At 36.5% G+C, this 25,530-nt stretch overlaps 1 protein-coding gene and 1 long non-coding RNA gene across 3 annotated transcripts in view; one reads left to right on the top strand and one right to left on the bottom strand.

Moving 5' to 3' along the window:
* Positions 1-7,681, top strand: part of LOC119792366 (ephrin type-A receptor 5) — an 82,034-nt gene extending 74,353 nt beyond the window's left edge. Inside the window, exons 17-19 of one of the 2 annotated variants that reach the window (XM_038298974.1) lie at positions 1,670-1,863; positions 2,665-2,858; positions 2,947-7,681. In XM_038298974.1, the coding sequence (XP_038154902.1) occupies positions 1,670-1,863; positions 2,665-2,833 (363 nt within the window). In that variant the 3' untranslated portion in view covers positions 2,834-2,858; positions 2,947-7,681. The remainder of the gene's footprint in view (positions 1-1,669; positions 1,864-2,664; positions 2,859-2,946) is intronic. The other variant, XM_038298973.1, reaches the window with a different exon arrangement.
* An 8,216-nt stretch (positions 7,682-15,897) lies between these two features.
* LOC119792355 lies at positions 15,898-23,692 on the bottom strand. Its single transcript, XR_005281982.1, has 3 exons — positions 23,547-23,692; positions 16,078-16,533; positions 15,898-15,996 (listed from the first exon to the last, which is right to left on the bottom strand). It is a non-coding gene; the product is annotated as an uncharacterized LOC119792355 (long non-coding RNA).
* Between the last annotated feature and the right edge of the window lie 1,838 nt (positions 23,693-25,530).

Raw genomic sequence — 25,530 nt, 5'->3', positions numbered from 1 at the left:
TACCTCCCCTCTAACACACTGATGAGAAAACGGATTAAAATATTAATAGAAAAGGGAACTTTTAAACATATTCTTAATGTTTTCATATTTCTTATGCTTAGATGCCCTAAAATTTAGAGTTTAGCTTGACAGATAAAGTCGAATGAATACAATTTCTACTTTCATGGAGAAACATTTTTGTCAAAGTGCTACAGTCAGTGTCACATTAATATATTTTTGAATCAGTGGATGGCATTTCCCGCTTTTGCTATCAACACCATTCTATATCATTTGTGACAAAACATTAAGAATATTTTTAAAAGTTCCGCTTTTTTGTTCATATTTCAATCTGTTTTTTCATCAGTGTGCAAAAGTTTAGGGCGATGCGCGCTTCTGCAACGGGAGGTAATTCTCGGCATGAAGGAATTTCTCTGCATTTATCTGTCCGCCAAAACTCTCAGTTTTAGGGCATCCATGCATAAGAAATATTAAGAATATGTTTAAAAGTAAAAGTAAGGTTGTATGAACGATGCAAACAGCAACTTTTTAACCCAGCATGCATGAGGAGAAATGGGCTCGAGCAATCTCTCACACGCGTTTATTAGGGTTTTCCTCTTGGGAGCGTGTACAGGGTGTGTATGTGCATTTTGTTTTTGTTTTTTTTTAAGTTGAGAGGGTGGGTCTTTTCAAAAATTTGTGAAAATCCTCCACTATACCTTTAACAAGCAGCCATTTGGCCAGTCAGCTCCATGTTCAAAACCACTCATAGATGGCCCACTCTTTTGAGTACCATCTCCTTCAAGCTGCAGTGAGAGCAGGACATGCCCTCCCATTTGCATATGAATGGCAACCACTTAAAAATGGAACTGATCTGATATTATTATTAATTTCTTTAATAATAATACATTTCTTCACAAATATAAGTTGTTTGATTTGACCCATTTAACCTCACTTATGTACTCACTTTATCTGTATGTTTACTACCATTCTATGTTGTCCATAACATTAAAACAATATTAGATGTTTATATACATTAATAAATACAAGAGTTAACCAAAAGTCATTTTATGTTATCTGAAAATTGCAAGAACTTATTTAGTGAAGACAGAAAATAATAGATGTTCTTGAACAGTTTTAAACATACTTTTTGTCCACAGTTTCTCTTTTCTGCAGTATCCGTCAAATATGTAAATAGATAAATAAAACGAACACCTTTAAAGCTTAATTATTTAAAGTTTATTCTACTGTGTAAAAAGATTTCAAAATGCTATCAATAGAAAAACATTCCAACTAAGTCATTGATTCAGTTAATTTCTACCAAGTCCCCGGCAAATATAAAACGCTAAAAATGGCCAAAAGAATCTGTCAACCGAAGAATCAGTCTATATCTACTCTGGAATTTATAGGACCCTTTTTAATCTTGTTTTTGCTGTCAAAGGAGAATGTATAGGAAAAAAAATCACAGCAGGTATTAGTGATAAAATGTATTGTGATACTGTAACTGACGAAACTTCAAACACACCATTAATACTATTAACTTTAGTCAAGTTTGTAAATGGGATTATTTTTTTATCAAACAATAATCTATAATTTCTCACACTGGTGTCACTGACACAAAATCCTGCTCCTCCCTACTGCTGTTATCAGAAAACGACCATCATGCATCTCTGTCTCTTTCATTTGCTGGCAGGTAATAAAAGCAGTAGAAGAGAGCTACAGGTTGCCTGGCCCAATGGACTGTCCAGAGGCCTTGTACCACCTGATGATGGACTGCTGGCAGAGGGAACGCAGCAGTCGACCCAAGTTTGATGAAATTGTTTGTCTACTTGACAAGTTTATTCGCAACCCCAGTTCATTAAAAAAGTTGGTCAACTCTTCACACAGGTATGGCAGGATTCTCTCACAACCACAAGTTAGTTAATAAATAGAACTAATGATTAAATCTACTTCGTTATGATCTGCCCTTCAATAAACACATTAGAAATGTCAATTGTCTCAATTATTTGGTTGCATTTTACACTATGTATTTTTAGTCAATCTCTGTATAGTGACAAAAAGTCACTTATTAATGCCATACAGACACCTGGTAGGGTTTTTTTCTTTGTAATGATCTCAAGCAGAGTGTGACATGCATACAAATTGGAGCATGGTTAATAAATTACTGCCATGTCTAATATACAATGACATATGACAGCTGTCAAGATTAAAGGCCCTCCAATAAGTCCAGACCTTTTTCCACAGCAGCCTTCTCTTCCTGGTGTAGCATGGAAAATGTTGTTACCTACTGTGAATGTTTCATTTGATTGCATGGGGAGCTCTATTTGTCAGCACCAAGAGTGAGCTGAATGACAAAGAGTTTTGAGGGGAAAAGCATTTGCAGCTCTGTGTGATGGTGCATGGCTTGCATTATCTGTGAAGCCTCACAGGTAACTGTCAGGATTGATGGGTTGAGCTTTAAGCTATCTGTGTGTGTCCAGGTCATATGGTTCATAATAACAGTATGAAACGTAGCCCTTTGTCTACTATGACCACATTGTGTGTAAAACAATTAATCTGATGACTTCCTCTCTATTTGGCTGTAAGCAATTTGTCATCTTATACTTAAAGGTAGTTTATGTAATAACTGTTTGCAGAACTGTTCTTTGTAATAGATTAAAACTGTTTTTTATGACCTCTATGTGCTAGGGTTTCCAACTTGTTAGTGGAGCATGCCAGTGTGGAAGGAGACTGCAGCACTCGAGGAAAGACTGTCGGAGAATGGCTTGACTCAATCAAAATGGGCCGTTACACAGAGCTCTTCATGGAGGGAGGCTACTCTTCACTTGACACAGTAACTCAAATGACATCAGAGTAAGACCATCTGCATATTCTAAAGCAATGTTAGTTATTTTGGCTATTTTGTTATTCTTTTGAGTTCTTTTGGAAGGGGGGATATAGGTGTTTATTTATCTGTTTGCTGTTTTGCAGGGATCTTCGAAGAGTAGGTGTAAATCTGGCAGGACATCAGAAAAAAATTATCACAAGTATTCAGGAGATGAGAGTCCATATGAACAGCACCAACTCTACTGTAAACATCTGATGCATATGTACAGGCATGCACACACATCAGACATCCATATGAGTACCTGAGTGGAAACCAATATGTGGACCTAGCATGTAATCAAAGAACTGTTGGACCTAGAACGGCATAGCACTTTTTTTGGAGACAAAGAAACCCTAATTTCTATGGATTTTCACTTGATGATCCGCATTGTTGGTGAGTCGTATTCGTGGAGCTCATGGAGATGTATAACACTGCAAGGCTAAAACCAAACTGAAGTGAACTGGACTGAATGGTGCTATGCGAAGGACCGAGGAAGGCAAACAAAGCTGACTCTTAAGGGATTTTTTATCCAACTTTGCCCAATTTCTGGATGCTTACATTATTTGTACTGTTAATATTCACCTAGCTCAAACTAGAAATGAATGGCTCTACCACGTTGGAAGTTTTCATAAAGTGGTCTCAAAATGAAACTTCTTAATCTCTCAGCCGGATGAGACAAGCCAACCTGGTCTGAACAGAACACGTACCAGCCAGAGTTTTTTGACATACACTACCTTTACAAGTCAGTAAATTGAAAAGAAAATCTCAGGTGAGATAAAAACTAATGGTACAAAAACATCATTATTAGCGTGAGCTGTTGGTTTGGCATATTGGACTTATTTGTTTTATCGTCTGTCTTGTTTTATGAATCTTGGCTTTCATATACTATCATTCAAAGTAAACAAATCAGTCAAATAAATAGTGGATTTAAGATAATTAACTTTATAAGTTGTAAGTAAAGCTATTACATAGGCAAAAAAAATTGCTTTCACATGTGGATGCTATAGAAATACCCATTTGCCTGAATGTAGAACATTTGTAGAATGTGGCAATAAACCTTTTGCTATTTGAAACCAGCCACTGAATGATACCAGGGATTGCTAAACATTATGTTGACAAGCCTGAAAGTCTGTAAAACCATAGTTTCCTACAAAAACTTCTGTCTCTTTATCAACACCCACATAAATGTCTCTAATCTTCAAATTAAAACAATACTAAACTGATGCATTTATTTATAAATTACTAACCCTTTTTTGCAAGCATCAACATGCATCATTTGCATGCAGTCAAATCCTTCTGCTAAATTTGAAAAACAAAACACAACATTTTCTCATTGTTTCATTATAAGTAAGAGAATATTCACTCCTAAAACAAAGGTGGAGTGATTCTTCATTCCTTTTAGGTGTTTCATGGGATAGTTTGTGTTGGTATTGCTTGTTATAATCCGTGTGATTTTTCTCAACAGTGTTTAATCAATCTAAAGGAAACTTTTTCTGTTCTGATACTTTTACATAAATCCAAAGCAGCCTTCACCGGTGGTTTAGCAGTCTTTGCAAGCCTTCACTTAGAAACAGTAACCTTCAGGTACCACAGAAAACCCTCAGAAATCAGTTCTGTTCACCACGCCTCAGAGTATCTCTTCAACGCTTGTGTGCCACACCACGATCAACCTCACTCTGACAGGACTGCTGTTAAAAAAAAAAAAAAAAGGTAAACTAACAAAAAACAAAAGGTGGCAATACCGACGAACTTGATAATCAGATTTTTTTTTATATGTACTTGTTTAAATAATTTATGTGGACAGTTTGCTTCTTTATTGTACTTACTCATGGACCACTGAGCAGCTCCGCCTACATGTATTTTATGTAAATAATGTATTATAGATTTAAAGCAGGGAACATTGTTCTTTTGTCCATTATGATGAGGACAACTTAACATCATTATACTTCTCAGAGTAGGTACTTGGTGACAAATACTGTATTTCTGCCTGGACGTCCTAAAAGGGGGTCTAATGGCACAATTATCTCCTACTAAGAGTTTCAAAAAGGACTTGAAGAGAGACAATTTATAAATATTTTGTTGGTTGTGTTTAGAGTTCCAATAAAATGAAAATAAATATTATGACAGGGCCCATACTTTTGCTTCTGCAAGTCCTTAAAAGGTATGCACATTGACTAGTAGATTTTTCCTCTGTAGTCTAGTTAAAAATTAAATGATGTCAGTAATTGATAAAGCCTGTGCTTTGCTTCTCTTCAGGATGGAATAATTTCATTGTGAATATTACGAAAACTTGACCCCTTTGACTGCAGTATCTGCGTCGGCAGAAAGCATTCAGACTATATGTAGATTACTTGCTTCTGTATTTCTTTGTTTATTTACTGTAAAGCTTTGGTAGAAAGTTCATAAAAAAATGTTCCTATTGTTCAGAGGTGGTTTTACTGGACCATATGAAAGCACAGAAGAAGAATGTAAGGTTTCAAATAGGTGCAACACTTTGTTTGAATAGCATGTTCAGCTTTTAAACATTTAAAGTTGTGTTCATGGAGCAAAACAAGTCAAGTGTTGAGAACAGAAATGGAGGACTTACTGTAAGAGCCTAATTTGACTGAATGTAAGAGGGTTTATTTCACATTTGAAGTTCAGCAAGTTCAGTTAGTAGTGTTTTCAAAAATTGAAATTAGTTGAAGTGGAGGTTTACTAACAGGAAGCATAGCATCTGCATAGTCTATCTGGTCTCTTTGCAGATGTGCAACTTTTTTTTGGTGGGTTAAATTTATTTCATTACAGTTTTAATTTATTAGAATATTTCAAACATCTTTTTAATCATTCTTATCTGAAAAGTTGTTTTTTTGTTTCCATATCCACAGTTAAAGAAAATATTTAAGAAAATACAGAAATGCAGTAAACACCCATAGTCTACTGTGGCTATGCAGATTTGTTTATTTTAATTCATGAATTAACAGGAGTGTTGATTATCTTCAATTAAATATAATGTTTCAAGCTGTTGTATAGCCACTCTTTCTGGCTGATTTTTTTTTTTTAATCCCACGCGTGGTGCATGAACAATTGGTAAAAAAATACAACCTTATAAGTGCCTCGCATTTTTAAGCACTGGTGTTTCCTCTCCTGTCAAAATACTATGTCCTAACTGTGCCCAAACTTTGTACAATATTCATTCTTTGCCAACAATGTCTAGAGGCAATAAGAGGAATGTCAGACAATGTGTATGTTGGAACTATTTTAATTTGCACTTTATGGAAAATTTCTCTTTTCTTTGACTGCAATGTCTATAGGTGACCTACCTTTTAGGTTCTTTTCTTAATTATTTCCTTTGTAATCTATTTCCTGATTATGATTATTATATCACTACATACTGTCAATGCTTCCCTGGACATACCAGTTGACAGCTAAGCACAAAGAGTTGGTAATATTTTTCAAAGAAATTAAAGCTATGGAAATGTTAATATGTAGAGCACCGTCTTCTTGTGTGTGGCACATCACAGGCTCGAGATACAGGCACAGGGTTTTGCAAAAAACTGTTTGGACAGTATGTGGATCGTGACTTTTTATAAAAGATCATTACCACAAGTTCTTGATGTCAGCAAACCTCTTCCAGGCATTTTGTCTCACTACTTTTGAACCTTTGATCCAATGTCAACTGCAAAACTCAAACAAAACGTTTTAAAATGGGCATAGAGAAATGCATTGTTTTTATCAGGGCTGTTGGTCTAGAATTAAACAACTGTCGCTCTATAGTTGCTGGAATGCAAAAAGGTTCAAATCAGGGAACTGCTCAAATATCAGATTAATTTTAGCATTTTTTCACATAGATTTCCAGATGTCACATATTTAATCTAAATTTGGAACCTGCAAATTTGAACATTTAAATTTGTTTAAAAAAGTCGTAGAAATTGGAGTTTATTCTAAATATACAAAGACAGAAGAGAGATTTGTTTTAATTATTAGAATAAATGTGCTAAAAGTTGAATATGAGGCATAAATAGATTATGATAAATGTGGAGAAGCAATAATGATGACTAAATATCAAGAAAAATGGTAACACCTTGAACAAATCGATGTCTAAAAGCATCTTAAATAATGGTGTAAGGTTACATCAGGGGACAGGGTTATTGTAGCACCAGTTAAAGCATACTTTATGTTTTATGGCACCATTGACTTGTTTCACAGTGTTCCTTTTATAAGGAATTCTCTATCAGCTAAATCTTCAAAATGAAATAGTAAATCAGTGAGACACTCTTTTAAACTTCCTTTGTTTGCAAGAATGTTTGGAAAAATCTGAAAGTGAACTATATCTTTTTAGTGTCCAAATTTGTAACTGCAACTACTAATGAGGTGGGAGTCTTATCATAGTAGTTTGTGCAATGTAATGAACTCATTTGGGTAAAAAAAAAATAAATAGATAATGCTGTTGATTATAAATGGACAGATTTTTTTTTTTTGGGGGGGAGATCCAAGTCTAATTAAAAATTGGGTAATTAAATCTTGCCCATTTCATTTATTGTCCTCAAGAAGTGGTACATGAGTATGTTTTATGTGGTGATTGGGGAAAAATCCAGCTTTTTTTTTAACTGTACAAAAACAGGTATGCATTCATTTTACTGCAACTCATCAATTTATATGAATAACTCACGCATTATGGTTCAAAACAACTGAATAACTGTTGTGATCATTGAAAGCTCAGTTAAAAATATACTTGGCTATTGGTGTGCTATTGGTTTGTCTTCGAAATTGTATTGTGTAATATGTTTGTGTTGATGTTTTTGTAGTGTCTTATCAAATTCTATATTTTTGCAATAAAACTTGGAAAAGTTAACCTTATTTAATGTAACCATCTATGTCTAAAGCCGCACTGCTGTTGTTTTTTAATTATTGTTTAAATAATTGATGCCTAGTAAAAAAAAAAATCCCCAAAGTTGGGACTTTATTGCAAACATTATTTGTCTCTATTTATCTGTTGACAACTGATTTGCAATGAAAAGCCTGGTCGTTTTAGCTAAACTAGCTGGAGTGAGTTGGTTTATGAGTCTAACCCTAGGCTTCCACAGTTTAACAACTTTTTTTAGGAATTTCAACTAGTTTAGAATCTAGAAAATGTCATCGAACAAAATGGGTTATTCTACACCAATGGTATTCTGAGGGAGTCTCGTGAAGTCTGGATGTTAAAAGTAAAAAAAATCTTCTAGATATTGATGCAAAAAAATCCCTTAAAGTCAATAGCCTATGCTAAATTAGATTTTTACTACTGATACAATTCTCCAATAAAATTGTATGTTATTTTTCTGTTTCATTTATATGGCTTGCTGATAGAAAGCAGAGAGAAAATATATTAAAAGCTTAGATTTATTTTTCACTAGGATTAGTAAGTATTTTACATTTCAGAGATGACATCAAACTAACCGGTTTTGGAATGTAAAAGCTGTGTAACTAGGTTTTAGTAACATTCAACGACAAATTATCTTTTTTATTTTAAGTTGGCTAGCTTATACTAACCCCATTGTCTTTGTGTTGGTATACTGTAACAGAATTTTTATGTTTTCAGTGATGGTTTCTAAAACATTTGTAAAAACATGAAATCATAGTAAACTTGTGGACAAGATGTCCACTGTTTTAGCTGACCTCAGCCATTTAAAACAATTCACCTTTCAATTATTATATCAGTCAGATACCATTCATGGTAGCTGACATTAACAATTTTAAAGCAGACGACTCTTAAAGTTGGATTCAGATAGCTTTTTTTCTGAGCTTAGTTGTTTGGTAATTATAGAAGGTTAATTTTAAACACCAGTAAATTTGGCAGGGTAAAAAAAAATTTGGAATCAAAAATGTGTTCCTGTACAAAAAGCACCATAGGTAACAATGGTCTGTGATAAGATTGCAAACTAATATTGTTAATAGTGTTTTTTTGCCCCTCTATTTAAATGGAGATTGTGAGGGTAAGCACAAATAATTTGACTTGTATATGTCATTGCCGTTTACAGGTTTGTTTTTTTTCTTTTTGCGTTTAGTAAAACGTTTGTCTGGTGCCATGAAAGGGTCAAAGTGCAGAGACAGAATAAGAAGAAGGTAAATATTGCAATAGCTTTCTCTTAAGAATAACTTATAGATTTTATAATTTTATTACCTAAGAAGACTATATGCCTCTAAACAAAAGACCTGCAGAATTGCATACTGTATGAAATACATTTCCTCTACACCAGAGGGGGCAAACTTCTGCCTAAAACTGGAACTTGTGCTATACTCCTTTAATTATCACTAAAACATCTGTGGTCAGTCTGACTAGTTGTTAGCATCCACTAATCTTTCTACTACAGGAGAAAGAACTATGGCGAATTATAGAAAATTACTTTAAAAATTCCAAGTTGACCCTTAAACCTCAAAGTTTCCAAAAGATGCCAATATTTCAAGTTCAAAAGTTGAGCAGTTAAAAAAGAAAGGACAACATATACAGTAGCTGGACTCCATTTGGAATCACATGCTCTCACAACCTGAATAGTTGACATGTATTTACATACTTTAAATAAAAATACAACTTTCTTTTGCAGTTTACAGGATCTTTGTAAGCAACTCACTGATAGCATAAAATACTAGAAGTGAGTTTTTATACGTCGATGAGAGACTTTTGCATGATGCATTTGCTGATCAAAAACAGATGATCAGCTTCCAAAATGGATTACACCACTCAAGCTGAAACTCATCACATTACAGTCACCAGACAAAATTTCTCTGTGCATCTCTAGTTTTAACAGTGCTGCTCAAATGAATTATCATCAGTTCCCAGTTTGTTTTCCATGAGAACATGAGGATCTTTGCTATTTTGAAGTAATTCAAATGTCAGCAGTTATAAGTTGCCACTTTTCTGCTTGAATATACTGATTAGAATATCTCTTAATTAAATAAAAATGCCAGAGCAAAGGCTTTGATTCAAGCAGAAAAAAATACATATAACTGAACCCAAAGTGCTTTGAGGAAAAACTGCAACTAAAAACATTTCCAAGTACGGTAATACAATTAGATATGGTTTGTCGATTTAGAGACCATCTGTGAGGATAACAAGGGAGCTACTTTAGTTTTTCTTTCCCTCTTTTAACAGGAAGATTGGGTAACATAGAAATCGATAGCAATGAGTGAATGAATAGTGAGTTTTTATTCAGAGAAACAAAAATGATATATATATTGTTTCTATCTGCCATTGAAGTACCAAATTGGTACCTAGGCATTGGTGCAGTAGACATAAACCAGGGAAGATGTAGTTCATTGTTAGGTCAGTGTGATATTCACTTGAATTCTGTAAAATGCAGGCATTTTTTTTTTTTTTTTTGTCTGATGATGCAAGCCCTGGTAACGTCTGCTGGATGCATTGAAAATAACTGCTGATGTGGGTGATATGAATCTGTTAAGATTATCTACTCTGCATGTAATGGCCAACAATGTGACTGCTTTGGAAATGATAAACACTCGACAATAGCTCATTTCCTGAGCTTTAGCTTTTAATAAAAACAATTTGTTCTTTTCAGAAAATGCTATTTTTTTCCTCTTTTGTAGATTTATCTGCAAAACTGACATAAAGATGGTTACCTTGAACAGAAGGTCTCCCTTTTAATCTCTGAGCTGGCACATTTTAATTTAATTTCAGTCAATTAACTCCAGCTTTAAACATGTATCTTTGATGTTTGCAGTCGCCCTGAAATATGTGTGAAGGTGACATTCAGGCCCAGCCAGTATCACAGCAGTTTATATGCAAATATCGGTCCTGTATTGTTGTGTACGTGTGCAAATGTATGTATGTGTGATATGTCAAATCAAACCAAGCTGATCTCTGGGGGAATCCACCACCCGGTCGGCTTAAGGTTATTATTGAATCCAGACACAAAAAGTGTTGGAAAGTGTGAAATTAGCCATCATAAAAATCAGCATGGTTATTACCAAAGCCTCTATATCAGCGGCTTCGGGAAAGTCCTGAATGGGAAAAGGGTTGGAATTGTGTAGGGGCCATATTCCCACTGGTGCTGACTGGGACTGTTTTTGGACGGATGGAAAGGGTTTTAACTCTGCTGATTTAGTCTATATATGTATGCTTTGATGTTTTTACAAAATTTATTTTTTGTTGATCCCACATTGTTTTAACCACCTTAGTCTATCTCGCTGTTGTACCCTCTTGCTTCCCCATAAATGCATGACATTTAGTATGTGACTTTATTAGGTCCAACCGGCTGTCTCTCTGTTTTCCTTTAAATTTTGCTGAAGGCTGTCATAGTGTCTGACTAAAGTCAGGTGTCCCAAGGCATAATAAAGTAATTTTCTCTGGAAAAGGTGTCAATGGTCGAAGCGTCCCCTGGGTCATTTGGAAATCATTGCAGAGGTGCCTCTTTAATCATCATGAATGACCTTCAGCAGAACCTTAACTGTCACTTTCGGTGGCATTGTCTGGGTGTCTGTGAATTTATGAGGTAAAACTGCAGCCTTCCCTTCAGGTTAATACCCACAATTGGTTATACATAATTATTTAGCATGTGCATCTATATCCGTGCTTCTTCCTGTTTGATTTATTGTTGCTAATTACGATATAATTACCCTTTTATGGTGCAGACTGTAGCAGTCGGTGACACAAAAGGAACCAATAGTGAAGGACTCGAAGGGGGCTTGTGGTTATTATCTGAAGGCTTGATTGAAGGTTCTCAAATTGTAGCCTACCTTAAATAAACACAAAGTGTATAATTCTGTGATGCAGAATATTTTTCAGGTAAAATGAAGAGCTAGTTCTCACACTTTTTAAAAAGAGGACTGACTTGATGCATTAGCTTTTTGCTTTTTTCTTCTTCTTGATCTCCTACTGACGAAGTAGCTTTCCTTGTATACTGGATCAAAGGCAGACACTTGGATAAAAGTGTTGGAACAGTAAGGTGGACAGCAAGATACATTCCAGTTGTGATATTCACAAACATTAGTGAACATTGGAAAACCTCGACAGTCCTGCTAGACCTCCTGTGCAGTGTTGTGATGAGCTAATGAGCTTTAAATAATAGAATAAACTCAGCTTGAGCTGCACATCATTCTCACTGCAAATCAAACCGATGGCACCACGGTTATCACACCTTATTTTCACACTAATTTGCAGAAACAATTACTTTTGAAAAGTAAACTCTCAGGATGTCAGCTTTTATAGAGAAATTCCTGTTTGCCGCTTGAAACATCTCACACTTTGTTTTTAATTGTTGTCCCAGTTGTTTTTTAGGAGTGCTAATATTGTGTTTAGTCTTAGTAAATAATTAATTACTACTGATATTAAAAGCTTGGCAGATTTAACTTATTTTCCAAGCATATTTACTGACTCATTAAATAATTTTTATTAGATAATATAAAAATGGTGTATAAATCTGAATCAAAATCCTTTCATTAGAAGATGAAAGAATATTGGAACTACAAATGTGGACACTGTATATGTTTGTGTAGGAGCAATTTCCTACCTGTGTATCCATAGGTTATGTTTTGTTAAATATGCTTCCTGGCGTCTCTGTTTCCCCAATGTATTTTTTCCCACTCATTCTCTATGCAGATGGAGGCCCAAGGTGTATAGACAGATAAAGCCTCTCCCATCTGCATTCTTACCACACTCAACAGCTATTAAGCTGTTACTGGAGGTCTGACCTGGACCAAATAAGCTGCTGGTAAATAGCCTTATCCATTCAGCTGCTGATCCGAGAAGCCTGCCATGAGAGGGCTGTGTGATGTCAAGTGGCTGGCAAGGACACACATTTTAGATACACACACACACCACCTCACCAGGGTAGCCGTCTGGCAGGTCTTTGTGTAACACCGGTGATAACTCCACTAACACACACACAGACACACGTTTCAGTTTTTTTTTCTTTTGCCCAGGGTATCTGTCTCCTTCATACAAAGCCATCCAAGGGGATATATTTGTCACCTACCCAGATGTTTTTCCAAGGTTCTTTATCCTAGGCAGTCAATCATTTGAGGAGAAATGCTTCTTAATATGAAATCTCTTTGGTGTAATGTCTGTGAATGTGCACACGTGTTCCATCATGTGTATGGGCATTCATGCGTGTGTGGAAGGTCATTCAAGGTGATAGGAAACCACTGTCAGCCTAAGACACAGGAAGGCAATAGACTAATAACCGTTATAATATTTTGCCCACACTGCACTCCCACCACAATTGCTGTTCTAATAACATCTGTCACTTTGACACAAATTGATTTGAAGATACCTTCCTCCTCCCCAACACCCCATGGGTCATTTATTCATGTAGAAAATGTTGACCTAGAATTATACTGAAGGAGTATTTGACTTCCTAGCTGGGCAAACTCACTTTATTGGAAATGTCCACATTTTATTTATTATAGAAGTAGTGTCATGTAAAATATTCAACAATTTTAGGATTTCCCAACCTAAACAATAATATCTGAAGCCTAAAAAAAAGCAAGAACCGTAACGACGTTTACATAATGTGCTGTTACATTTACATTTAAAGCTTATAGTGGTTATTAATGTCTAGGAGTAATTTTAGGAAGTTTTCCTGTCAATAAATCAACACATTTTTACCAAGACCTAAAGCTCCTTTAAAACATTTCCTTACTGCTGCATAGTGTGGCATGTCTAAACCAAATTTTGCTTCAGCATTAAAAAGAATACATAAAATAAGGTTTAAAAAAAAAATCAACATCTTTTTCATCACTCTGTCTATATAGGGTTTGTTACTTATTTGCTTTTTGTGTCATAGGTTGAAGTGGAGAATTTAAAATGTAAAGGGTTTTATTTACGGACAAATTACATTAGCTCTCAAAAGTGTAAATAATTCTGTTAAAAGACGTTTAAAAATAATGCAATTTGATAAATAATTTTACAATCTCTTCTAGATGAAAGGTATTTATCCTTTACAGTCCAAAACTGTAAATGTAAGTACATGTTTTATGTAAGTATGCATGGGTCTGTAATATTGCTATATGTATTTATGTAGGTATGTATGCCTTTTTCTGTTTTTTTTTTTTTTTTTTTTTTTTTTAAAGAAAGTGGAGTGGAAGGAAAACATGATGGGAAAAGTTACACTTGCATCAGGGATAACCACAGCATAACCCCTTTTTCAACCAAATGTTCTTGGACTTAAATAATTGTGATTTTATTTTATTTTATTTTTTAACCTAAATAAATGGGGATTTTTGGAGGATTGCTTATACACAAGGATTTTGGTTGCTTGAACCCAATTCAAAAAACAGTTGGAATACAACAATGTAATCAAAAGCTGTTTGACAGTATTTACAAGATTCTTAGGATCAGACCCGTATGTGGTGTGGCCAACTTGTCGCCTCATACCCTCTAAAGATAGGGCATGGATGGATAGATTTTTTTTTTTTCATATTATTTTTTTTTTTACTTCTAATAGGTTTTTGTTTTGAACTCGATATTTACAGGACCCATTGCACAATATATTTCAAAAAAGGAAAAAAAAAAAACACTGGAATGTGTTTTCTGTAGATAGACATCAGCTTCCTCATTATCTGTTGGACAAACAGGTCTAGAGGATGGATGGATGGATGGATGGATGGATGGATGGATGGATGGATGGATGGATGGATGGATGGATGGATGGATGGATGGATGGATGGATGGATGGTTGAATGGATGGATGAATGGATGGATGGATGGATGGATGGAGGCTACAGTACATGCTGTTTCGTTTTCTTTTTTTCATTTACCTTTTTTTGCTAGTTGCCTGACCCTCTTGGCCTTACAGTTCAAAGATCCACACAGAGTTTACAAAGGCATCCAAGTGGTTAATTATTTGGTGTAAATCCACAGAAATTTAGTCCCAATCCTCCTGCCATGACTCTAACCTAAAACATTTGGGATGCTCAAATTAGTCACTCTTCATCAATGCAGGCATAGTGGCTGCGTAATGTAACATACTGTAGGAGGATTCATTGTTATTACACGGTCATTGCTGTGACCAAAGAAATGTTCTAGATATCCATTAAAGCCTTTACAGCCTGTTTTATACAGGACATTTTTATCTGACAACTATACATCTTTGTAAACCACTGAAACCATAAAAGACAACAATGGTGTAAAGGGGACATAACATCTTAAAAACCTAAGTATGAACAAGGGGATTGTCTTATTGCCTAATCTCAAAACTGTGAAATGATGTTGTGTGGTAATCACCGACTGAAACATAAGGGTACAATATCATAGTTGTTGTCTTTTACTCTAGATTAGTATTTTTTAAACCTTATAAGCATGAAAATACCCTAGACCCCTTTGTGTGTGTTATATCTGTTTATAGAATCCTCCTTGAACATTTTTGCATATAATTAAGTTTATAAAATTACATTGACATTGGTTTGGAAAAGCCCATGAAATAAGCATTTCTTTGAACAAAGAGGAAAAAATGAGAGCACGACAAGCCATTATTTAAATCTGATCAAAAAATCTTGTTAGAATAGTGCAGAAACTAAAGTGAGTTGAGAAAGGCAAAGCTTAAAAGGGTGGGAGAAGAATGTACTTTGAGGCTCCTCTTTGACTAAGTACCAATACACTTGCTGCTTTGTAGCCCCTTCAACCTTGCTGTGATGAAGAGGGGCTGCCGCCCATTGAACTGTCTTGTCTGATAATTATTTTGACATTACCTGCTGTGAGCTGTAAGTGAATTATCCTCAATAGTATTTTCCATAATAAGCCTGGCTATGCGTGGATAAATTTGTTGATGCAGAGTTTGAGTACAATATGTGAGAATTTATTTTGGAAAAGCAAAAAATAAAACTGCTGACTTTCGATTTAGTAATAATAAAAATGTAAAAAAGCCTTGATAAATTTTAAACTACCACTGACAGTTACTGCTGCAATACATATTACACTGAATTTTCTTGGCCTAATATAAATACAATACAATAGCTGTAAAATTAGGATTATACAACTATTTCTGTTGCTTTGCCCTCTTATTGTATCCTCTATGTCATGATGGGCTTTAAGGTTCTAAGCCACATGCAGAGAAGCACTCAGAAAACCAATGGTAAAAGTTAACTGGTTTAGTTGTAGGTTAACAAAAACAGAGTGAGAGGTTATACAGCAGGGTAAACTCAGTTGAACCTCAGCGGACTGGTGAACCGGAACCGGGAATCTGAAGGGGAGATCAAAATGATCAGTTCAAGGCCCGTAGGAAATATGACTGAGACTTGTAATATGCAGGAAAGGGACTCACATTTGGGGGGCTCTTGGTTTTCCTTAGGATCCAGTTTGTGGGGTTTTATCCAGAGATTAATGAACTCGTTGGAGGGTGGACAGGCAGACTAGCGTTGGGTCCAGAGGAGCAATGGAGCGGACTGTCACCGGGTTTTTCCTGAAGCAGACTTTAACGGATCTGGTGGAGGTTTCCCCTTGCTCAATGTGACTCAAATAATTCCTTCCATGGGGGGTAGACGGTCCAAGCTTATCCAATGGATCAGGAAGACCTCCTACCGGAGAACAAAGGCAAAGCTTAGACTCAGAGAGACAAGGCAATAATTAGACTCAGCTAATCTCAGTTTGGCTAGAGTACTTAATACTGGCAAACACTCTGGCGTCGAGGTAGTGACAGTCCACTGCTCAAATACTCCTCTGGTGATGACCCAACGAGCCGCAGGTGTGCGAGGAGGCCCAAACCAGGAGAGGGCACCATCTAGTGGTGGAAAGGGAGAACAAAAGAAAACACAAAAACAACCCACACAAACTGGAATCCTAACACTATGGTTTTGAAATATATTAAAGAACATGCATGTGTTTACATTTTGTTGCATAATAAATTGCAACAAAATTAGACAAGTATAGCATTTAGTTAAATGCTATAGTTGTCAGGGATTGGGGTTGTGGCTGGGTTATCCTTCAGTTTCCTCCACCAGAGGGCGAGTCCTGAGAAAGCACCTGCAGGTCATCAGGCTCATTACTTGAGCTGTATAAGAGGAGCAGGACTCCTGTCACTCTTTGCCAAAGTGTTACACACATGGTAACACTCAGCCTCTCAGAGCACTTGGAAATAATTCATGTCCCTATTATCTCTGTGTATTATTTTCAGTTACACATTCTGAGACCGGCTCTGCAAAATACTCTCCTGAGTCAACCACCAATTACCAAGAAGTTAACTGTATTCATCTACCGGACTGGAACCATTCCATCTGTACGGCTTGCCCGCCTAGCAGTAACAATCATCCTCTCAAAAGCACCATTTATCTGAAAGAACCAAACTCACCATCACCGGCTCACAGCCATAACCCCAGACCTTACTCACCTCTCCCTGGCGGAAAGATTCCCTTGCACATTTAAGCTTGCTGCCTGCTGCATTCATTCCCTCACTCCATCAGTTCTAATCCTGTGGTCTGTTTTTAGAGAACCTGCCTCCTGCGCCATCCCTGCAGTCCCTGATCTCCTCATTGCCATATTCCATTCTCTTCAATAAACTCATCTGATTTCTTTGTCTCCTGGGATTTTTCTATTTGCATGTGGGTAAGAAGTCTTAACAAAACCATGAAAATACTGTTTTTAAGATTTAATTAGGAAAAGATCTGTTACTGATGGGCTTAAACTTCCTTCAAGATTAAGACAAATGTTAGCCTTAAATCATCGTAGCACTGCATTGGTTCACTCAGAACATACTCTACTATTGTATATGTTAGAATGGTCAGTCAAACCCAGATCTAAATCTAAGTACATTTGTGCTTCTGTCTAAAAAATAAGTCCAACATAACTAAATTCAGATTAATATATATTGTTGATAAATATGTGTTTGGAACCAGCTCACTACATTAACAAATAATAAAGTTGGTATAGATTTCAGTGTATTTACAAGATAATTATAATAAGCTCTCTGTAATGTAACGTTATTATAAAAACAGTTCATGAAATCTTTTTGGGCTGTTTGGATAGTATTTTTACATTAATAATATGTTATCTGTAATGTATTTTCATTGCATCATTTCATGATGTTTTTTATGTTTAATATGTTGCTTATGTATATTTTACATACCAGCCAAATAATGTTGCTTATGCTTCATTTGAGAAAAAAGTTAGGTGTTTAAAAGAAAAGAAAAAAAAGGTTAGTTATTTTCAAAAAGTTTACTTAATTTTTTTTTTCTAGCTACTTTATACACCAGATAGAACAGAAAGTAGAAATAAGAAAGAGTGACTGTTTGGTGAAATTACCATTAAGCTGCTAAGAAGGAGGCTCTAAGGTGAGCACCCATTGCCAATCTTTTCATCCCCAAGAGCTTCCTCGGCAGCTGCTTTCAGCAAAACCACTGGCATGTTTAAGTGCTATGTTCCACAGCTAGCATTGCAAGGGATAAATGGTTAATTTAACCCATCTCTAGACTAGTTTTAGTTTTAGACTGTTTAAACGCTCTCTATGTTAAATATACACTTAGCACAAATATTAGTTTTGATATAACAAAAATCCTGAATCCAGCATTAACTAGATCCATAGAAAAATGCAAAAAAAAAGGCAATAAAACAGTTTCAATAAAGGTAAGTGTTCACGCATCCTAAAGCAAAAAGGACTAGAGTAGAAAGAAATCTTTTTAGTTCTTTAGTATCATGATGGTAAGGTTAACAGTATAAAAAAACAAGAAATAAACACATTTTTTTTCCTTTAGAACTGCTTGCGTGTGTGAAGGAATAGAGCCTTATTTGTAAAAATGTATTTAATTAGTTAATCTATTGATGTGGTCACTAATATGTTCATAAATCAGCTGAATTAATGCAGTTCCTTTTGTTCAAGCTGGCACAAACTCATTCAGACAAGACTTATTAGGTTTATTACTGTTCAAAAGTAACAGCCCTTTGTTGTTCAGTTTGGCCAAAACCCAGGCAAAGGGAAACCAGATGTTTCAGCAATGGGACCAGTTCTTCAATGATAATAATAATGTAAGGTGTTTTTAATGATTAATGTAAACATGTAGAGGTTTTTGGACTCACTGCAAGGATATCCAGATGTAAAAGGAAAAAAAGTGAAAAAGCTTTAACAGCCCATTTGTCTTAATATTCCCCATGCTTGGCATTGACACAGAAATGACTACAATGCATCATCTAGATCAGGGGTCGGCAACCCAAACTGCTCAAAGAGCCACATTGGACCAAAAAAACAAAACAAATCTGTCTGGAGCTGCAAAAATGTAAAAGTCTTATATAAACATGTGCTCTAAGTGTATTAGCCCACTGTAGGAAAGGTCTATATGGGCTTAAATATAGAATAAGCATTCATGTTTAAATGTTTATCCTGGAGCAAATGTCACATAGTAGCATGAGGTGAGGGAGGAGCAGTGAATGCTCTCACCGCCTCATCGCCTGCCACTTCACTGTCCTTAACCACGCGGTTTAGGTTTTGTTGCATTAATGAAATTCTAGAAACAAGATAAAGGAATATTTCTATGGTGGACATGTTTCTGTTGGGAGAAGCTGATTGAGTCATGAGGAACAAAGCAGGCACTGACCTTCTAAACCTGAAATCTCACATCCTCTATCACCAGCATTCCTTGGTGTTTTTATATTTTTATTGAGGATTTGGGGAAAAATTGGAAGAAAGTTCACATGCCTGAATAAGAGAACTACCTGTTCAATTTGTTGACAGTTTTCCATGATTGCAATAAAACTAGCAGAAGTAATGGAGTTTGGAGATGCAATCCACTTCTTAAATCTATCTTTGCTCTCCTGTAATTTAACCAGAGGTTCTTCTGCAATCACACTTTTTCTCTCACTCCCAACTTGGTTGTCAGCTGCAAATTTAGCCTGCCTTCCCTGGAAATGCTTTCCCAAATTACTCTTTTTATTTTTTGACAACCTTTCATTACAAAGTAAAAATGCAGGCGATCCTTTTGCATTGATGATGAAAGCAAATGATTCGGTCCACTCTTCTTTGAATCCTCTGTTCTCATTAAGTATCTTCTGTTTTTCCCTTTGGGATCCATGGCCCGAGACACACCCGCAGCTTTGTTTGGCTCACACCGGGACGCACTGAAACATGTGTTGCAGGCTATAATGCAAATTTTTATTGAAGGTAATGTTTACATTTATTGTTTAAGTTTATTTATGATACAATGTTTTAAAGCATTTGAAAACATATTGAATGTTTGTTTGAGCTCCTGCACACCATATTAAATTAAACAAACAAAATAAATCAATTTCCATGAATTTTTGATAAAGCTCCAGGGACGCAGGTGGCGCTAAAGAGCCAGCTGTGGGTTGCTGACCCCTGATCTTGATGATTTGTTTCCTGGATCACCACAGGACTTAGGTTTGACAAGTAGTACTCAAAACTTTTCTACACATACTGTACAACTCTCCACATTTATCAAAGCGTGGAAAAAGGAAACTCGTGAGTTGGCCTCTGACAATACGGTTCAGTTAAGTTCCTCTCGGTATGAACTGAACTGCAAACTCATCAAAGCTTGCCCCACCCTGCCAAGGTGAAATTTTAAGGATTAACATGTCGTCATGAGGAAATTCATCGATAGAAAACACAATACATCTCTGCTTAAACAAGGAAGGAGGCTGAGGGCAACTAACATCTACATCAATCAGCATCTGACTAACAGAAAAATTGACATTAGCAGGAAAGACAGGATCTCGACTAAGCAAGGGTCCAGGCAAAGTGGACAGCAGACTGCATGATTTTTATTAAACTGAATAGATCCCCACAGGAGGCAAAGGTTACGGTCATCAGGGACACCAAAGAGCTATAGAAATCCATGTGGGCATGTGCAGGAAAAGAAGGTAACATCAGTGACACTGAATGTGATGAGAAATTGATGGATTTGAGCTTGAGGGGTATGAATTAATTTATGAATATAGCGGGCTTGAAGTATAAACTCATTGATAAAATGACAGAGGGGGATGAGGGGGTTGTTTAATATATACTGATTGAAGTCTGTATAGATGAGACACCCTGGACATGTGGCCAGTCAATCAACTAGGAAAAAGTACAGGCAAACAATTGCAGACACAGGAAATGTTTTACTATCAGATCACCTAAGCTGTCTTGTTTTTGCACTTGGAGAGAGCTGTGGTACCTGTCAAGAATCCACTCATATGCAGGGAGGATTAAGCTCTAAATAAGAATTTATCACTTTAATTAAGTCATTCGTTACTTAAAGTCAACATGAGGGGAGTGGAATTTCCATGTTCTATGACTCAGTTCCCCATACTCCAAGTTAACAGCTAAAGCTTACAACTAAAGTTGTTACTCCAGGCTAACGGCTAAAGATAACTTGGATAAACCATCGATTTGCTAACCTACTGAACACACAGAGATAAAGGGCCACTGATTTTCCAAGTAATTATTATAGTAAATAGCACTGATTTACTTGTACTTCACCCATTAGGCTACTACAAGTATGAGACTGAAAATTATTAGTGCTGTGACTAAGTTAAGAATTGCTGCTGAGAAGCAATTCATTCCCCTGATTCACTTACCTAGTGTACAAACCAGGCAGTGATGCATTCGTGCTTGGCCTAAGACTTCATTCGTACATGGATGTATAACCACGTGATTCATCGAGTGACACTGCTTCACTCACTGGCATACTATAAGAATCAACTGAGATAGGACAGACGTGACAAATTTGACTAAGTGAAACCAAAAATCTAGGGACATTTTTATTTAGGTATTTTTTTGTGCAGCATATATGTTGTTCTACAAAATAGCTAGACGTAAGTTAATATAAATTTCAGACAATGGATTGAGGCCTGACCTTCATTTTAGCATTCTGGTGCTCTCTGATTACTCATTATTAAGTCATGTTCCTGAAATGGCTATTGATTTATTTTACTAAAGCAAGTGCTAGATGCCAGGAGCAATGACAAAATACACACTATGAGTGAAATGAAAACAAGGACACCCCCTTAAGTCATTACCATTCTCAGGCTATAATGAGTCACTCACTGAACTCCCTTTGATCATGACGCACATTTCCATGTGATCACACTAAACAGCCCCAGCGATATTTGCTTCATATTTTGTTTTCCCTGGTGACTGTTTAAATTAATTTAAACTGGCATATTTATGGCATTGGATGAAGAACAGGTAATGTACAATTTCAAATTATGCATTCATATCTTTAGAGCGTTTTAGCAAGATTATGATTCAGCAGAAACAGCATTTTCCACTGCTTGACCTCATTTGTTGCAATGACTGTTCCTGCATAATGCTGTTGCATTTTACTGTGCTGAGAATTCAAATGCAGTTCAGGAAACGCACCAGTGTATATGCACCAGCATCAGCATATGTATGGGAACCCATTATGGTTTGTGTCAGAGTTTCTGAAAGTGTATGTCACATTACATTCAAATCCATCAATGCCTCGGAATGAAACGGAATCGGAAAGAGAACAGACTCTTGTGCTCGTCTTTCTGTGCGCACACACACACACACACACACACACACACAGAGCACAGTGCGTCTCTGATAGCTTCTATTATCTAGGTCTCCCTCCTGGCTGCACATCAAACATGGATGAGCTCCAATCATAAAAGGCTGCATTTTCCTTTGATTTAAACAAGGAATAAAACTGGGAAAGGTGAAAAGTCCAAACCATGCATATTTTATCTTCTTACTGACACCAAAAGCAAGACAAAGCAAATTTTAATAAAACAACACAACCAAATAATAGAGTATAATAAAACCAAACTGAAAAGATGCTGCACCAAAGTCCCTTACCTGGCTTGCCAAAAACTTTCAAAAACTTACTTGTTTTTTTTTTGCTACTAAATGGTAAATGTTGTTAGTTTTAGAATACTTATGCTGTCGTTTTATGATTAAGACAAATGTATAAAAACTCATTAAAAAGACGTAAACCTCTCTAACCGGCTGCTGAGCTGTCCGGCTGCGGTTACCGAGACACTCCGGCGCTGCAGAAAATTCTGCAAGAATGCTTTCCTTGCGGCGTGCCGGAGCCCTCCGCAACAAGCTCTCGCAAATATCCTTATTTTGGCCGTGTTATCGCGTGAAGTTACGTGAACTTAAGTGAACTTCTGTTAAATCACCGGACCTGTTGCCGGAGCCGCAGAGCCGCACCGCACCGTAGTCAAAAGGGCGGTGTGAGAGGGGGTGTGCGGGAGTTGCGGTCTCCGTCGGCTCGGTAACCGCACCGGAGCCAGTGTGAGCAAGGGGTTATAGTTAGTACTAACTAGTAAGGTTAAACATATGTTTTTCATATTACTGTATGTAAAATTTGTGAAACAGTTTAATTTTGGCCTTTGCCTAATACTTTCAGCTTACTTTCTTGACTTACAATCATCCAACCATTATCTGACCTGCTTGTCTCAAATGGGGTCACAAGGGGTGCTGGTCCAGCAGTCAATGGGTAAGAGGCCAGGTACACCCTGGACAGGTCACCAGTCCATCACAGGGAAACACAGAGACAAACAACCAATCACACACACACTCACACCTAAGGACAATTTAGACAGGTCAATTAACCTAACAGTCATGTTTATGGACTGTGGGAGGAAGCCGGAGTACTGGGAGAGAACCCACACATGCTCAGGGAGAACATGCAAACTCCATGCAGAAAGACCCCGGGCCAGGAATCAAACCCAGAACCTTCATGCTGCAAGGCAGCAGTGCTACCCTCTGCACCACTGAACTTACAATCAAATAAAAGAAATATAAAGTTGGTGGTACAAATATAGTAAAAATGCACTTACTATGATATTAGTGCTTCTTTTTCTGCTTCACCATCCTGGTTGAAGAAAGGTTGAGTTAAGGTAATGCACAGCATTTGTTTTCCCAAGACCAAGATTATAGTCTCATCTATCAGTGGCACCTTTTCACCCATGTTTCTCCTAAATGACTTGTAACAAACTGCAAACAGGGTTTCTTTCAACAAAGACTTTCTTTGTTGAATTGATAGATTCTCCCTCCTGACCTGTGGATCTCTGCAGCTCCACCAGAGTTACAATGTCTTTCATTTCTGACATACAGTTGCACACATTCTTTTGCAACATTATTTATAGCTGTCAGGAGTAAAATTTGGTAACTTCATGTATTAGAATTTTTAATTTAAAATGTGTAAACCATGTATAAGTTTTGTTTAAAATTGTGAGCTTTTCTCCAACATCACTACATAAACATGATCCCTCCTAAAAGTAAATCAATATGTTTCCCCAACTACAGCCAGAGTATTTTTTTTTTATAAATTGTTCCACACACACCCGCTCCCCTTGCCATTTTTAGTTCCTCCCCCTCATGCTTCCTTCCTCCTCCCTCTTGTTTCCACTCCCCATTTTTTCTCCTTCAGCCATCCGGTCTGAATAATGCAGTGCCCGTGTAGTGGCACAACCATTGTCCTTACCTTGCTGTTAATGTTGTGTCCTTGTCACAGTTATTGGGTCACTATCATCCATCAGAGCTAATCATTGCCATACAGACATGGAAACCAAAACATATCATGGAGAACAAAGGAACTCACATGGAGAGAACAAAGAAGACCAGGGACCAAAGAGCCATGATTTTGTTTATTACACTCCCCTTAAATCAAATGATGAACTATGAACAGACAAACACAAAAAGAGGTTCATTTTATTACTAAAACAGACAGCACACATGAAATGTAGGCAGTAATAAAGTTATACCCCTGTCTATTTGTTTTTGGTTATTTAACTTAATCCCTGAAGAATAAAAAAAATATTTTAATTAAAAGCATATCAGAATTATTAGGTTCTGGCACATTATTGCATTAAAGTACATCTCTGTTTGATATCTAGCCTAGCATAGATGATAAAACAAGGGTGGGTATAGACAGAAGCATTGTTGCTTTGAAGCAAGAAAGTTCTGGGTTTAAATGTCTGCTTGTAGTCTCTGTGAGTTTGTATGTTCTCCCTGTTTATGAGGATTCTTGCCAGGTACTACAGCTCTCTCTAACAGTGCAAAAACAAGACAGTTTGGTGCTCAAAATTGCCTGTATATATGATTGTTTGTCCTGTGTTTTTTCTTGTTGCTAGACTGGCAACCTGTCCCGGGTGTACCTCATCTCCGAATGGCTGCTGGAGATAAGCACCAGGATGGCTGGTAGCTACTGGTAACATCCAATCACCTCAAGCTTGGATAAAATGAGAAAAGGATTAATCTCTGTTTATAGAATGATATTTTCACAATAGCTGCTTGGTCATGCTATATTCAGGTACAGTTGCTACACTATATTGTTGAAATATTAAAAGTACTTCAATTTGATTAAACATATTCCTTTAGTCCTAAGTTATATTGTGCTATGTCCCACTAACCTGCACATGCTGTGATAATACTGTTATGCCATATAGAGGACGTGCCATCATGAGACTCCAGTCTATTTACGCCACCATGCTGGATGGCAAAAAAACAATCAGTATGTGCTTTAATAATACAGCAAGATTAATATTGCAGATATGTAATACAAAATGAGTGCAGAATCTTTCAACATTGTCTAAATTAGTGGATCATTTGTATGGGCAGAAAAACTGTGAAGAATTGCAAAAAGTTATCTTGTTTGATTGAAGGAGCGCTTTCATTTGCCTGTTAGCTTGTTTTCACTGATTCAAGACTGCCTTCCATAGGACATCCCTGACTTTGCATACCACGACTTATACAATTATTTGGTCTGAGTGAAATCATCAGTTTAGAGTATGGTACCATGGTGACTAGCCTTGCTAAGAA

Source organism: Cyprinodon tularosa, unplaced genomic scaffold (assembly GCF_016077235.1).
Source record: "Cyprinodon tularosa strain WSP-4 unplaced genomic scaffold, ASM1607723v1 ctg418, whole genome shotgun sequence".
Lineage (NCBI taxonomy): Eukaryota > Metazoa > Chordata > Actinopteri > Cyprinodontiformes > Cyprinodontidae > Cyprinodon > Cyprinodon tularosa.
Note: the sequence above shows the minus strand (reverse complement) of the source record. Positions and strands in the feature narration are given on the sequence as shown.